The sequence below is a fragment of the Syngnathoides biaculeatus genome, chromosome 5, assembly GCF_019802595.1.
Source record: "Syngnathoides biaculeatus isolate LvHL_M chromosome 5, ASM1980259v1, whole genome shotgun sequence".
NCBI lineage: Eukaryota > Metazoa > Chordata > Actinopteri > Syngnathiformes > Syngnathidae > Syngnathoides > Syngnathoides biaculeatus.
Window position 1 is genome coordinate 17,672,012 of NC_084644.1, and position 17,799 is coordinate 17,689,810.

Consider the following 17,799-nt stretch of genomic DNA (forward strand, 5'->3'; position numbering starts at 1 on the left):
TATTTACTTTTTGTGTAATTTTGCATGTGATCGGTGAGGAGGAAATCAATATATACAACTTTTTGTATGCTAGCAGGTAAAAAGCCAATTTCCCATACAACATGGAACCATGCGTTATGGACATAATTGTTTCCATGACCGTTTGTCAGCCAAACTATTTTTAAACCTAGATAGTGTTTCCCATTAAAATAATGGAAATGCAATTTTCTGCTCCAGCCCCCAAATTTGATTACGCTTACCTTTGTTTCATCAGGCTGTGGTTAAAAATAAATAGTGCATTGTAGCAATAAAGTAAAAACACATAAAGAACTAAAAAAAAATAATTAAATATGATTCCAATTTATTGCTCATTAATGTTAACTAAAGATGGGAAATGGCAGAAGAAATACAGCTCCTCATCGAAGAAGAGCTTTTATTCCATCATAACACGGGGAGTGTTTTTTTATTTTGTCTGTTTCTTTTGGTCCATTGGTTAAGTTTAGCACAACAAATTGATCCTGAGAAACTTTTACTTTTATGTTGAGGAAAAAAAAAATCGTAAAGAAGGGCATCAGAGTCATTGTGCACATTTCTTTTGATTTTTATTTATTTATTGCCTAACGCTATCACCAGCCTGTAGTTTCTTATTTTGCTCAGTTTAATAAAGAGCAAACACTACCAACACAACAACAGAGAGTGCGTATGTTTTAAACTGCACGGCGTGACGCACAGTAAATGACGGTTGCACAATGTGCACATCTTTCTGCTCATTTCCATTTCTATCCTTGGTGGCATTCTGACTGTTAAGATCTTTGTTTACCTTTTTAGAAAAAGTTTCACATCCTTCGTTCTTTACTTGTAATATGGTGGCTGCCGTTTGCATTTGGTTTAGCTGAATGTGTAGCAGCAGAACATTTGCTAAACTAACACCTAAGTGAAGGGGTATAGTGACATGATTACATTAACCATTTGTTGTTTTAATTACGGAGAAGGAATAATTCAAATAACACTGTGCATACTGTAAATAGTATTTTTTATTTTTATTTTGCTATATCAAATCCCAAAAGATGATTGATGATGTTCAGGCGCAACCTTTGCCTAGAACACATTTCTGCCTTACGCTGCAGAGCAGACAACTGATTTTCACGTTACAGCCAAGCTTTATGCAGTTATCGTCATGCAGTGCAAGTAGAAGTACAAACGATCCTTCCGTTTGTTCATATAACCATTTGCAAACTGAAAATAATACGTAACTTGAGGTCAGTTATCTGTGAAATTTGGTACGTATCCCAAATTGCTTGTTGACAAGTGTCATTCGTAACCTGCGGTTCCACTGCATATCATATCATAATTTTCTTCTATAGTTCCAGATTAACACCAAATGCTGACAAAAAGAATTGCTTTTGTGTTCAGATTCTGCTTACATATTGGGTAATGGATAAACAACTAATTTTTTTTGTAGACTTCCCAGAGGAGTTGCTGTTCTTTCCCATCTTGCCTTGAACTTGGATGAACCCTCTTACAGCCATTAGCTACCCCTCAGCAGAATCAAGCCATGAATCATTACCAGTCAAAGGTGAGGCCTTCAAGACCAAATCAAGAGCAGATGTAAAACTAGTACTTACGTACATAGGTCTAGCTGTCTCAATAATAAAAGGAATTCACAATTGACAAATCAAGAATTGTTTTAACACAGTATTGTAAAATATACTACATATGTTAATTACCTTTATGTTTTCCAGGGAAACTAATACCATTTGTCTTTGATAGAATTCATGCTACTTGGTTAAACAAGTAGAAAAGAACTACAGGTGGAGAAGCAGAACTACTCCATGACTGTCAAGTCACTTCTTTTTTTCATTGCACCATTGCATCTTTTCCCTGCACATTGCTAGTCGCTATGACTCTCATCCTCACAACAGCTGGTAAATATTTTTATATTGTGTTCCATTAGCAAGTTTTATTGAGTGGTCAGACTGGGCAAATGGCGCCTGGGAGCTCCCTGTCCTGTAAACAATAGGAAAAGGCCCTGGAAGCTGCAGCTGAGGACAGTGCAGTAAACTAAAGCCACATTAAAGAACCACTGTGTGTTGAGTAAATATTTAAATGTGTTGGATGCACACCAGTATAGGCATTAGTTTGGGGAATGTATATCAAGAAAATATTTGCAATATCATTTTTGACCAAAGTGGACAGAGGTAAGTTGATAACTTTAACTAACTTATATATATATATATATATATATATATATATATATATATATATATATATATATATATATATATATATATATATAAAACATCCAGTGGTGTGAAAGTCTTTGCCGCCTTCCTGTTTTTTTTTTGTTTTTTCTTTTGCATCTTTGTCACACAAACATTTTTATCATTAAACAAATTTAAACATTTGTACAAGAAAATACAAAATTGCGACATCCACTCACTCCCACCCGTTACAGCATAACTATGGTCACATAGCTTAGTTCAATTCCTCTAGCCACACCCAGACCTCATAAAGCCCCACCTGTCAAGAAATCACTTAAATAGGACCTGCCTTACAAAGTGAAGTCGACCAAAAGATCTCAAGAGCTGACATCTTAGCTGGAACAACCAAGAAAGATAGCAGTTGAGATCTATCAGTGTGGAAAATATTAATCAATTTCTAAAGCTTTGGGGCTCCATCGGACCACGGTCAGAACCATTATTCATAAATGGTGAAAACACAAGACAGTGTGAAAGCACCCCAGGAATGCCCAGCAAACTAAAAATAGCCCAAGACTACTGCCGTGATTCATCCAAGATGTCACAAAACACCCCACAATAACATCCAAAGAACTGGAGACTGAACTTTCTTCAATTAAGGACAGTCTTCACGATTCCATCATGGAAAAGATAATGGGCAAAAATGGCCTGCTTGACTGAGTTACAAAATGAAAATCACTGCTGAGCAAAGTGAACATTCAGGCTCATTTCAATTTTGGCCAGATGACATTTTGAAGACTCCCAAGACTTCAAGGTAAATATTCTGCGGTCGGGGCAAATTTGACCTTGTGGGAAGGCGTGTAGTTTATTAAATTTGGGGTAAAAGTAACACCGCATTTCATTAAATGAACATTATAGATAGATAGAAAAATACCGCTTAGTGCTTCATGACCTAAAAGATCTGCTGAATTTTGCAGAACCATAAATTCTATTGTCTACCAAAAAATTCTGAAGCAGAATGTCCATCCATCTGTTTATGACCTCAAGCTGAAACGAACTTGGGTTCTGCAACAATCCAATAAATACAAGCGAGTCCACCACTGAATGGCTGAAGAAAAACAAAATGAAGACTTTGGAGAGGCCCAGTCAAAGTCCTATTCTGAATCCTATTAAAATGCTGTGGAATGACCTTAATAAGGCAGTTTACGTTAGAAAATCCTCAAATGTGGCGGAATTCTCAAAAGATGAGTGGGGTTTAGGTTATTAGGTTTAGGGGACAATCACTTTTTCACACAGGGCCATGTAGGTTGGGATTTTTTTTTCATCCATCGATCCATCCATTTTCTTTGCCGCTTATCCTCACGTGGGTCACGGGAGTGCTGGATCCTATCCCAGCTGTCAATGGCTAGGAGGCAGGGTACACCCTGAAATGGTTGCCAGCCAATCGCAGGGAACATCAAGACAAAAGCCACACACACAACCACACATAGGGGCAGTTTAGAGTGTCCAATTAATGTTGCATGTTTTTGAGCTGTGGGAAGAAACCGCAGTGCCTGGAGAAAACCCACAGAGGCAGGGGGAGAACATGCAAACTCCACACAGGTGGGTCTGGGATTGAACCCGGGACCTCAGAACTGTGAGGCCAATGCTTTACAGCTCCTCCATCATGCTGCCAGATTTTTTTTTCCTTCCTTCATAATGAAAACACTTTAAAAACTGCATTTTTTTCCTGTAGTTTCTGACTAATTAAATCTGCTTGATGATGGGAAAGATTTATGTGTCAAACACGCAAAACACACCACTGTATATGAATAACATATATAAAAAGTACTGTATATGGATGTATTATGTTGCACCTCAATCTTCATGTTAAGAAATTAAAGATAACAACAGTCAACTAAACAAAAGTTTCCGTTCTGTTACCAGTGAATGTGAGTGCCGAGTTAGGATGGGTACATGCAATTACTGTACAGGGCATTACCTCAGCGCCTTGCACAGGAGTGTCCATGGCCCCCATGTTGTCTCTGAGAAGCTGTTGAAGGAGGTGCACCTGCGCAATGCTGAGGAAAACATCCAGAATGCTGGTCACATTCACTTCAAGAGAATGGCCACACACCACTAAATCCTAAAAAGGAAGCGCAGTTCAAATAGCAAATCAATCACTGAAGCAGAGTTGGTGAAAATTCATTAAAAATGTACTGTGATAGTGTTTTATGTATTCCAATATTTGAGCAATATCAAACATATTATTATACTCTCTACGAGTTCGCTATGTTTTACAAATCCTTGGGAGCTGCACATACCGTATTTTGCATGCCCTGTGTATACATGTCAGTTCAGGTTATGAATTAGTTGTTATACATTGTCAAGGGGAATGTTAGTGTAGAGAGAGTAGGCATCAAAGAGGCAGGAAGTTGGAGGGAGCTGTGCCAGAAAACATCAGCTGTACAAGCAATGGTTTGAACTCTGCAGGTCAAAAGCCTCCATTTTCTGTCTGTGGGATTCCAAACGAGAGACTTAGTGTCTAGAGGCAAATGTTTAATACATTTGGCATCACCCAAAATCGAGAACAGTGAACTGGTTCTGCAGTGGAAACTCCAAGAGGATTAAGGTTACGAGACGGGATAATAAGGTGACACTAGTGATGAAACGTTTGCTCAATTTTGAATCAAACTTTCTATGATAGAAACTTAAAAAAAAATAAATCTGTGCTGAGTCCACTGACCTCTACTTGTCCGGTATCAAGGGAGAGATTCTTGCTGAAGATGATGGCGGGGGCAGCAGTCACTCGGACAGAGAAGTCAGTCACAATGGGTGTCAGGATGGCCCGACGCTCCTGGTGCCTCCTGATACTACACGAATACATATAAAATCAAACTATGGTCATGCACATGTTTTTTTTGGGGGGGAAGGTTCTAGAAATAACTAACATTCACTTCATCTGAAGGATCAAAGTTTGATGGTCATTTTTGGAAATAAGGTTCACTGTTTCTGCCTCCCTGTCATTATTCTCATTCAACATTGAATTGATTGCAACTGGAGTGTTCTGATCAGACATTTCACCTCTCATCTGAGCCATCATCTTCACAACCTCTTTGTGTTGTTATTTTACCATTGAGCTTCAACAAGGCCTAGGCTCAATCAACTGAAGAGTCATGCTAATAAAAGCGGGAAAAAAACTATTAGATCACAATTTTATAGACATGCAAATATCAAAGGCATGACAAAGGTGACAAAAAGTATATAGTTTGTTATTTATTGTATGTGGGGGGGTGGGGGTGTCTGAGAGATCCCCCAGGCCGTGCAGTGATATGTTTTATTTTAACAGACTGACTCTGACAAAACAATAAGGCAAACATCTTTCACAATTCAAATCACATTTTCCTCACGCAGAAAAACTCATTTACAGGGTTCAAGTAGATGATATAGAAATGTAACATTAAAATGAAATTTCCCCAATTTGTTTGCTTTTTTTTGGTTGTTCTGGCCTCCAAGTTCAACCAGGCCCGTCTGCACCTGCACTTGGCACCTGCTTCAAGCTGTGCCACATGAGTACCATCCTCCTCTTTAAGTACATTCTCATTCTGGGAAAGAAACTAAAATCACTGCTTGTCCCACTTCATTTTTCACTATTACATACATCAATGTCTCATCCCAAATGCATCCTCCAGGAAAATATTAAGTACAATACTTTTTCTGTTTATGTTGGCCATTTATGAATTTGAAGTTAGATCATTCTGTGTTGTGACATAATCCCTAATGTCGTTCCATCGGTTAATACATTTAGTATTAACATTCGTAAATTAATTATATAATTGCAGGCACGTCACCTAATTAATACAAGATGTACTAGCGGGTCAGTTCTTGTCATTGATGGTACATGTGCTTTGCAGTTCTGCTGGGACCACAACTAAGGCCACGACTTGCACCGCCTCAATGTGAAAATACAAACGACCAGTGTAACAAATACCACAATGGCTGGTATGATGAGCAAATATATTGCTTAAACCTAAGAGTAGCAATACAGGATATAGATGTATTGAGGGGCTTGAGTAGCCAAACATTCTTCTTGAGTAAGAGTACAGTTACTTGAGAATAATGTGAGTCAAGTAAACGTCAATAGTAGTCCTCCCAAAAATTGAGTAAGAGTAAAAAGTACACAGTGAAATAATTACTCAGTTATTGAGCAAATAGCATGAAAGATACTACAATACATGAAAGTTGTTGTTTTTGGTCATTTAAATAATAAACAAGAGTATTGCCCCGTTGCCTTCATGGGAATAACAACCTTCCCACCGTGGTGGCCATTTAGGCAAGTTGATCGCCCAGGCAGGTTTAACTAGTGTAATACCGATGCCCAGGACACCCAACAGAAGATATTGTGTGGCGTCATGTGACTCTCTTGTCATTTGGTTGGTGAACCAGACTTAAACATAACTACACTTAAATTGTCGCAAACAGCACCCAATGCAGAAGTTGAAGCCGACAGTCTCACACACAAAATAGTTGATAAATCAGAAATAACCGAAAGCAAGCAACATTTGGATTATTGTAATGGACTAGCCGCCAGCATCATGAAGTACAAAGCAGCGTATGACATCAGCGTCTGCTTATTTGGTCTAATGGCAGACATGAGTGTTAACAGTTCCATACTTTTGCTAAGTTTGCAAAGTTGTAAATTGCATAATGGTAAAATGTTCAAATACCCTCTCTAAAACCTGCTTGACAAACGTGCTCTCAGTCTCTGCACACGTGGGCCACCGGTGTTTGCTTGTGCACCCATGCATGAGTGTGGACTTAATGAATGAAACAGTGGAGTAGAGTTGGAGGATTTACATATACTGCGTGCAGTATAAAAATGAATGCAATTCAACCCATGAAAGTGGCTGGTGGGAGTCCCTGCGGTCCCCGCCATGGTGGAAACTGACCTGCAAATTGCGACATGGCAGGTCAGTTCACCTAAAGCCCTGCTGCTTTGAAATACATTCAAATGAGAATGAGAAAATATTAGAAAGGGCTCCAAGTACCAACAGTGCAGTCCTACATGTTTGCAAACCAAAATAACAGGTCAATCAAATTTGTAAAGGCTAATTTCATTGGCGTTTGTTCGACCAACTAAGATAAAATCTTGTGATACACTCGGAAAAAAAGGATTCATATTTGAATCATTATTTAAAGTTCCTGGCTATATCACATTTTAGCTGGAAGCCCAAACAAAGTTAGAGACATAGTGAGACATTATTTGACAAGTCCCATTTGGAAACAACCTTAATTGTTTACACAAGATCAAACGGAGACCTTCTCACATCAGCTTTCTTCATTTCACTAATGTGCATTCCCACAATCAAGTCATATTTGTGGGAACATTTGTTAGCAGTAAAGCAAATATACAAGGCAGCTTTATAACTTGGTGTTAATTGCCACATCTGCTGCTATTAAAACAATCATGCTGTATGGCTTACAATATTTATAGTTGGCTGAGATTATAAAAAGCCCTGTTTCTAGGTGGCCCGGTGTACAGTACTCAGCCAGAACCACTATCATTTTCACGTCTCCTACACAAATGTGCATTACTGCTGCCCTTGGGCTATTATTTCCTGACACATTTCTTTGAATAGCCAGCAAAAGAGGTTTAATTTAGAGGTGAAATGATGTATGAGTGCAATTGCTGTTAGCTAATCTCTCCTCAGACAGGGATTGAAACAGTAAGTGTCTTGTTGCAGTGGACAGGTGCTATCATTCACCAGAAAGGCAAAAACGCATAGTGCTCAGTTTACTGGTAATATATGGGGGGCTCTGACATCGAGCTGTGTGTGTGTGTCTCTACACACCTTTGAGTAGTTGGGGAAAAAAAACAATACATGGAAAGTGTGTCTTTTATTTTGTGCAAAACTAAACAACAGCAATATCAGTGGCTTTTGCAAACTGAGAGAGGCTTGAAAAGCCCAGAGATGGAGTAGGTTCACAGAGCCCTGACAAAGGGTCTGTCCTATCCAGCACCTACACATTGGGATGAGGACAGATCCTGTCGGTGGATCCATGGTGTTGGAATTTTCTCACAAAACCTCAGGAAACTGACTGAGGTCACTGCTGACCCAAAACTACAGGAATTGAAGTAAACCCAATAAAACTGTAGCGAGAACATGCGTTGTGTCTCCAAAACAGGAGAGAGTCTGAGTGTATCGATGTAGAAAACAAGTGGAAGGTGTGAACTCTGGAAGTGGTGTGGGTCAAATCCCGTTACATTGGAGGGCATGCATTTTTGTAGGATTACAGGAGACAATAAAAGCCGTGAACTCAACTCTCTATTTTAAGTAATGTTTTTTTTCTTTTTACATTCAGTATCAAAAATAACATGGAGGGACAGCCGCACTGACAATCATACTTAAGTGTCCAATTAATGTTGCATGTTTTTGGGATGTGGGAGGAAAGTGGAGTGCCCGGAGACAACCCAGACAGGCACGGGGAGAACATGCAAAGTCCATACAGTTGGGTCCGGGATTGAAGCCGAGACCTCAGAACTGTCAGGCCAACTCTTTCCAGCTGAGTCATCGTGCCGCCTTATGCATTCATTTTAAAAGCAATTCTTATGAACAAAGGAAAGGGTACTGGCACGCAGCAATACAGCTCATTTTATAAATAGATAAGCAGATACAAAAGTGCATAAAAATTGTGTGAGTTGTACAATTTCCATGTTTTGGCCTAAGAACACAGCGGATACAAGTCCAAAAATGATCCCAACTCAGTAACATACTTGTTTTTATACAACTATAATTACAGTGGACATACAATAGTTCCGCCAATTTGACAAATTCATACATATTTATTCATATTTCACAAATATCTGTTTTAATGTCTGATGTTGTGAGAATGCAAAATCGCTCCCTCATCCTGGCATTTCAGCTCACAGATCCCTCTGGTGTACCACAAAAAAATAATGACTCTCACTTGAGTGGCCTTAACGGGAAACACAGCTGGAGTGACAAAGGACCATTTGTAAAAAAAACAAAGTACAGTTAGGACCGCTGAAGACAATAACAGTCACTCACATTTGAAAAATGTACGGGAGTGGTCAGTCAAGCCCGCAGATATAAAGTTATAGGTGTGGTCCACCAGTCATGCCCGCAGATATAAAGTTGCGAGTGTGATTAGGGATGGAAGCTCAAGACCTTAAAATAACTTACTGAGTTGTTATACCCAAGTATGTAATTGTTACCTAATACCACAATCATAATTTTTGACACTGCACGGACTGAGGACAGACATTTTTAAAAAGATCAATACGCATTAAATTTCAAAACTAAATATTCATATAATCAAATCATTTTATTTCATCATGATGGATTGTTATAATCTTGTGTAATTTACGGTGCTATCTATTGTCAATCCATTGATGAAAGCTAGCAGTAGATGATCTATAGCTTCCTAAAGCTTGTAGAGGGGAAAAGTTTTCATCTTCAAGATGAGACGTACCGCGGGAGAAAATGGCCATTCGCATTTAGATATTTGGATAGAGTAGTCTAATGTTAGATCAAGTGAAAGTAAATCACAATCTCATAGTTGTTATAGTTAGATCATAGATGTCAAACTCTGGCCTGCGGGCCAAATATAATTACAAATTTGGCAATTTCAAATTAATATTAGAGCTGGCGTGCTGGTATTACAAGTATTACGCATTTGTTTGGTTGCATATTAAAAGGTTCATTTGTTGAACCTTGGGCCGCGGCTTTGCTCAATTTAAAATTATGGCCCATTGTGAATTTGAGTTTGACGCCCGTAAGTTAGATACTGAAAAATTACCTGTGTTATATCCCAGAAATTTTTTCAGTGTAAGTGAATTTCCTTTGACATGGCTCATGACGTTGATAACTTTCCACATAAATGTGCTCGCAGTAAGTGAAGAAGCTCAGTCAAGCTTTTGTCATAACTTCCGAACATGCTCAGTATGGTTAACGCATTTCCTCTTTCTGTGTGAATACTGATTGTTTAGGATCAGGCTTGTTTTGTTACCAAGTTTTATGAAACAAATTAAATTAATGTCAAGACCAACGTTCCCTCTAATTTTCTATGTGTCTGAACAAACACACCAATGCCATGAGTGCCCCCTTTGACCACTGTGAGCAGCATCATACATATGTACTGTGTCAGTGTCATCCATTGAAGCTCCATGTCTCATTCAAAGATTCAGAACACAGCATTTACATTCCCATCATAACATTTTTAAGAACATTTGTGTTTTTGCAAACTTACAATGAAAATGTCAACAAACGAAAAATACATTGCAAACTAAACCAAGCCAACTATGAACTATACATTTGAAAGGTCGCTTGCAACTTTGTTTCATTTTTTAAACCCACAATGATATCCCCGTCAGTTTTTTTTTGTGTGTAAAACTGAATTATTGCTTGCAGAATATCTTTAGCAATGCATGTTGAAAGCTGAATGATGCTCACAAACCGTTTTAAGGTTAATGTTATGTTGCCTCCTACATTTAAAATACAGAATTAGCTTTTTGTGGACTGTATTGTCTGTGCTTTCATCCTCGATCACACTGTGCCAAGGTGGTATTTTACCATGATACACCATCTCATCCTGTACTTTCTACTTTGGCTTCAGACCAGACTTTTTTTTACTCAAAAAGAGAAAATCTAATTCAGTTTCACCACTTTTTCTTCTATTATTCACATACCCCAACGTTCATTAAAGCAACAGCACTTCTGTTTTTTACTTTTACCATAATTATCGAGAGTAAATACAAGCAGCATGCAGGGATGAGAATGACCAATTTGAAAAAACACTGAAAATGTCTGCCTTTAGGTGGGGCACAAACATTTTTTATAAAACTCACTGTTAAATGGTGACCTCTGGTTACTTCTAACATTCTAAATACAGGGCAATTATAATATTTTAAAAATTTAAAATATGAGTCCAAAAAAACAAAATAACTTGGCCAAACTTAAGACATAAAAATGTAGACTGAGAGAAATGTATATCAAATAGGCTACTGCACTTACACGTTATACTTTAGAAATAAGCACACAAGTAATTTTTTCATATATATATATATATATATATATATATAAATGAGGGGGAGAGAGAGAGAGAGAGATCATGAAATATAAAAGTGAGCGATAAAATGCGTGATCTACAGGGCTAGTGCGAAGGATAGGCCTGATGGCATTAATAGTTGTCAATTATATAATATTTAAGAAATTTACGTCCAACTTACCTTTGTGTTTTGGTGTTTGGATATGCTCCTGGATAAGTGCAAAGAACTTTGTCGGGAACGTCCACTTTTTGAATGTGATCGGTTAGGCATATTGATACCCTTTTTGTTCCTATCTGCAAGGTTACACTTTTTTCAAGCCATGCCCATCTGAAAGTTTTTCACCCCGTGGATTTTATCAATTTCCGTGGTATAATCATCTTTTCGCTGAAAGATTTTCGCCATACTGCAAAACGTGCAGACCGCTCGATATGTATGTTTATAAATGATATGTATGCTGTAGTAAACAGAATTCTTCTCTATGAAATGTTAACATCAGAGTGAAAATACAGATGAAAATGGTGCCGGAAATCAGAATGTTGTCATTATAAACACCAAATTGAATGCAAACAGATAGCAATACCGTAAAAAAGTAGCAGTTTTCCGCTATCACAGGTGTGACTAATTTCACGACGAGCCTTGTCGATAGATGCTGGTGGCTGGACTTGATTACAGCCTCGCCCTGCATCAAGGCGTAGCCCCCCCAAAATGTTCTCCACGAATTTACACGTTCTACAACAATGATTTTTTTCAGCTGAAAAAACTCAGAATTCCACGACTCCGTGGAAAATTCTCATCCCCCGAGCATGTCTAACTCTCTTTGGTCTACGTTGCCCAGGCTGTGTTGCTAACTGGTGGTGTTTGTAATTATGAGTGTACCCCTTTAAGAGCCAGAAGGGGGGCAGATTCAGGTAAACTAGCAGGAGACCTGCTTCCGTGTTGAAAAAAATAAAATAAATAAGAGTCGGGCTGTTCATTGGGCTGGATCATTTTTCATGTGCGCTGAGAATGTGCAACAAGTGCACAACTGCATTGGTCAAGACCACACAAAATAAGCGATGTCTTTCAATCTCTATTTCTACTCGTAACAAATTTTACGTGCGGAATTTTTCATGCTCGACTGTCCAGATTTGCGAGTGCGATGACATGCGCGCACGATCGCGCTCGTCAAATCACAGTGACTGCAATGATATGCGTTGATGTTAATTTTCATGGAAAAAGTGTATGAAGTAGTAACAGGGAAAATATTGACTGATTTAAAAATAATTACTATCCACAGAAAATGCTACAAACCCTGAAACTTCATTTTGAACATTGAATAGTAAAGATGTTTGGAATTAAAAATTGCGAAAAAATATTGCTTTAGAATGAGTTTTGTCTTAGAAACAATTGCAACTTTTTTATAAAATAAAAACTCTCAATGGTTCAGATACATACATTCTGTTGATTTCAAAGTGTTTCCCGCAACTAATCATATCTAAAACCAGTAACGAAAATATTTTAGAGCATATATGTAAAAATAAACAAAAGAGATGATGTGGTTGCACAAGTGTGCACACCCTCATACAGTAACTGTGGATGTGTCTGTTGTCAGAAGAACACTGACCTTTATTGAGAATTAGTCTGGCACTTTAAATGTTGCCAGGAGTGTTGTTTGTTAACAGCCACGTTGTCATTCATATTTGTGATTAGTATTATTTATTTGTGTGTATTAAAGTGTTTCTCCGGGCCATATTTAGTCATGACTGCATAACTTCCTCATGCCTTCAGTGGAGCTCTGCTCTGGAGCCAGATGACCTTGAGTGATATTGCGGATCTTTGCACGTAGGCTAACCTTGCTGAATTGCATACTAGAAAATTTGAAATAATCCATTGGTAGCTAGAACCGACTGAGACAGGAACCTTTGTATAAGTAGAAAGCCCCGATGTCATGCCACAGGTTTGATATTGCTTATGGTCCCCCCTTTTGACAAGATAAAGCATGTTTGCTTTCTCTGTACCTTCGCACTTGTGATCTGCTCTCTACAGCCATTGTCTGTAACTCATAAGTGCCCGGAATATTCTGTAAGTAAAAAAAACTTTGAAGAAACTTTTCATCGTCTCCAGCCTTTATTTGGATAACCAACATTCTCTCTACCCGAAATTAAACGAGCATGCGGAGGAAAAAAGCATCCTCCAACAATTGGTGACCCCGACGTGATTTCGGACTGAGGTGTTGGTTGACAGAAAAAACATCAGCCGGCCAACAATTGATAAGGGAAGAGGATATTTATCCTCCAGATGTGATCTTCTGTGTGTTAACTGGGGTCTGTGACACTGTGAAATTACAGTTTCTGGCTGGTTGAAAAGTAGGGGAAACTTTGGGTGGTCTCGTCCTGAGTGGAGGTTGAAAAGCTCTAGAGTGTGTGGGTGTACCACCCTAAAAAGGGTTTGGACAAGCCCTGTGCCGGAGGATGTCCCAACACAAAAATTCCTCATTCGAAATCAAAGGACTGTTTCATTAAAATAAGGAGAAGTGTCCTTCTGCATCTGCTGGCTCGCGGGTGAGTGTCTTGCACACATGCACACACACGATTGTAGTGTGGTGAGGCAAGCTTGCGTGTGTGTGTGTGTCAGTGCGAGGCCAACAGAGGCGGCACGACTTGTATGTTTGCTGTTCTAATTCCTGTTTTTTATACATTTGCATTTTTTTAAGGCCGAGTTCTTTGAGTTGTTGGCCGCGTGAGTGTGCGAGGAGGTCCACACTCTAAAAGAAAAAAAAAAGAGAGAGGGGGGAGTCGATTTAAAACAAAATGGAGGATGCCTTTTCAATGGATCGAATTCTTTCCAGCCAAACATCCTAACAGCTTTACAAATACCAGAATTAAAGTCAACTGTCCATAATCTTTCAGTTGCCCACCCTGACTCTGTTTTTGAACGAACCAGAGGTCCTGAAGACCTAGAGGAATCTTCCAAAGGTCAGAGCTTTTCCTCCTCATCGGGCTGTCACACGTTCGCAAATCTCGCAGGCACCCATTTTAGCTAAAGTTGACCCGGCTACAGGTAACTCTGCTATGTTTTACAAACCTTTTTCTCCCACTGATGTGAGTGTGTTGATGCAGAAACTTCCGCCTATGCAATCTGGTGGACCCAATTGGCTTCAAGCAGTGCAGAGAGCGGTTACGGGACAAATGAATACTTTGATGCAAAGTTCTGTTTTTTTTTTCTCTCCCCGATCATCAGGCTCTTACATGAGAAATTTATTTGACCTTGTCTACAGCTTTAAACGCTTTGTTTCCCCTCCCTGAGTGTGTCATTTCAGATCTGGTATTTGCTCCCAAAGCAGATGAGGAGGCCGCAGCTATTGTAGACCGACCCCTCAACTGATTACACTCTGAAAGCAGGACACACCCCAACGGTCTCCGCTTTGCATTCGAGCTGCCATTTTGAAGGCCATTCCCAAGTCTCAGACACAGGCCATAGAGGCCAATCTGAACCTTCCTGGTGCTGAGGTTGACCGGTGGTTGTCAGAATTCAAGCATCACTTGAGAAGACATTCTAAAGAAAAAGAGTCTAAGGTAGACAAACACAAAACTACAGAAATACAACTTGCCATGTTGCAGTTGCAAACTCCAAAAAAGCAGGAAGAAGACGCTCTTGCTCTGATCTCATTTCCCGATGTCGTTTCCGAGTGCATGATGTATCAAGCAGGTTCATTCATGGGTCGAGTTGCGCCACTTGGTGGCCGTAATATGTGCATCAATTGGGGACGGCCTGGTCATTGGGCCCGTGAGTGCAGACAGTGAACACAAGCGTCTGGATGGAGAGTCAGAGCACATAGCTATAATCGAGGAGGTTACAACCAACCCCAAGAGAGACAAACCAGCAGTCACGGACTCTTTTGCATTGCACCTAACTCTCCAGTCAATCTTTTGGGCAGAGATCTTCTCTCTTCTTGCCACATGCCCTCTCATCAAATGCAGCCCTGATGGACTTCTCCTGGAATTTCCGGATGGTAGCACCTACTGCTGCTCGCCCGCTTCTGCCTCCAGTGCCACCTCCCAGTTCCCACTTGTTGAACAACGCCCTGTGGCATGCGCCACTGCTAACATCTACTGGGCAAGAGTGGATATTGACTCCAGTGGTTGGCTCAAAGCTGAACACTTTTGGACTTTCTGGTCATCTTGGGTTCGTAACCTCAGATCTTATGATATGGTAACTGATTGTATGCATTGCACTCTGTACTATGACAGATCAGGGGATGAGCTCTATAGCGAGGCATTTCATGAAATTGAAATCAACATGTAGGAATTGAACATGGGTGATTTGTTTACAGGAAAATCAGATGTCGTCTTTTTGGTGTTCCTGACTCCTGAACAACTCAAATGGTAGATGATGGTGGATTATCCGGATCCTTCTATGCTTCTTTGTCACCCACATGTCTCCTCGATGGGCTCGGCTCAGCACATAGCGAAGGATCTCGTCCGTCTATCCTGGCATTCACACAGACCACTGATTGGCAAAATTTATTTTAATTTCTATTGCTCTATTCCCCATCACTTGATGCTTATTGGATTCTAACACATTTTTAACTACTTCCGTTTTGGAGCACCAGCTTCTTGATAGGCACCATGGGTGTGAAACAACCGAAAGCGATTTTGCTGTTCAACTTCTTGATTCCCTTCCCACATTGCTATGGTACATGGATCCCACTGATCTTGGCCTCTGCAACGTCTCACCGATTGTGTTTCAGATGATTGCATGGTCAATGACGTGCGAGCAATTAATGCAGCCGCTTTAACCTCCACTTTGCCCATCCCGAACCCGCACTCGACATTGCCCCAAATAACATCAACCCACACTCATTTCACTTGTATTGACTTGACTAATGCTTTCTTTTGCTTCATCCTTCAATGAAGCACTTTTTTGCTTTCACTTGGAATGGTGTTTGCTACTCATACCTACCTTGCCTCAAGGCTTTGTCCTTTCACCTGGACTGTTCAATGACTGTCTTTATCAGTTGCTATCGCCGCTTGAATTGCCTTATGGGCTTCTCCTGGTGCAGTATGTGGATGACCTCTTGCTGGCGGCTCCATTGGAAACTTCTTGTCTTGTAGGAACTAGGTATTTGCTTTCTCATTTGGTCTCTGTTGGACTGAAGTGTTCCAAGTCCAAACTCCAGATTGCCCGACCACAGGTTTCCTTTCTTGGACGTCTGATCTCACGCTATGGCACAGAATGTCTCCCTTTCACAAAGACGATATCCTCCATCACCCAAAATCAACAAATGTCAAAACCATGCCGGCCTTTCTCGGTCTTTGGAACTACTCGAGGCATCATGTTCTAAACTTTGCTGAACTCACTCACCCACTCCGACGGATGGTCAATGAACAAGGTCTGCACAATCTTTCTAACACTCTTTGTTGGACAACAGAAGCAGACACTTCCTTCATCTCCTTGAAACAACATCTTTCCACTGCTGCAGCTCTTGCGATTCCTGATTACAGTCACATGTTCTATCTGAAAAGGTCATGAAGGAGTAAACATGGCTGAAGGACTGCTTGGAGGAGAACCGGATTGTTGTGTACAAAAAACTACGGAAGAAAACTCATTCCGCACTGAACTCTATGAGACACCTCTTGACAACCCGAACTTGATTCTTTTCACAGACGGATGTTGCTTCAAAGGCAACGATGCCCTACAATCTGGATTTGTAGTAACCCAACCTACAGAAACAGGTTTTGAAGAAGTGCAAGTAGAAAGAATTCCAGGCTCCCAGTCAGCACAAAGAGCAGAAAAACACCAGCTCTCAAATTGGGAAAAAAATCAGTCATTTAACATTTACACAGATTCGGCGTATGCACACATAACAGTTCATGTTGCATTAAAAGAATGGCAGCGAAACGATTTCCAAACAGAAACCAGTACACCCAATAAACATCAGGACAACATTCTTGAATTGCAAGATGCTTTAATGCTCCCAAAAGCAGTGGCAGTAATAAAATGCAAAGGTCACTCTTGAACTAATGATTTTGTATCACCAGGAAACGACTCAGCAGAACAAGCAGCAAAAAGGTTGTGGGGTACTGACCAACACTCAACCTAACACTGAGTCTGAATGTGACAACTAATAGGAGGTGACAGTAGAAACGGTTAAAGGGGAAATCCAGTGCTTTGCATGAACAGTGTATCAATAGGCCATGTAATATGTACCATATTTTGACAATGTGATGTTAAATCCTCTCTCATTTAATAGTGTTTTGAGAATATTTTTATTGACAATGACAAATTTTCAGGGACGCTGCCATTATCGCGAGTTACATGGGCATATGTGACGTGTACCGTGCCGTTCCAAACACTGGATTACATGGGACACCATTATGCCCAGCGCTGATTTCTTCCATTCATCCTCATCTGATGAAGAAAAAGCAGTATTGGTTGATAGGGAAGACGGAGGAATACTTTCATACAGATTTGAACCTGTGGCTGTAATTAATGTTGAATATTCGGATGGTTCTTCGGGCGGAATGACTCGGAGTGTGACTACTCGGAGGCCTACGCGCGACATAAGTGGAAGTCGAAAGGGGCTGTCAAAGA

The 17,799-nt window shown here is 40.0% G+C and overlaps 1 protein-coding gene across 5 annotated transcripts in view; it reads right to left on the minus strand.

Moving 5' to 3' along the window:
- Positions 1-17,799, minus strand: part of LOC133500420 (intermembrane lipid transfer protein VPS13B-like) — a 506,059-nt gene that overhangs the window by 188,504 nt on the left and 299,756 nt on the right. For all 5 annotated transcript variants that reach the window (XM_061819054.1, XM_061819055.1, XM_061819056.1 and 2 more), the window contains exons 33-34: positions 4,903-5,029; positions 4,159-4,302 (exon numbers count right to left, since the gene is read on the minus strand). In XM_061819054.1, the coding sequence (XP_061675038.1) occupies positions 4,159-4,302; positions 4,903-5,029 (271 nt within the window). The remainder of the gene's footprint in view (positions 1-4,158; positions 4,303-4,902; positions 5,030-17,799) is intronic.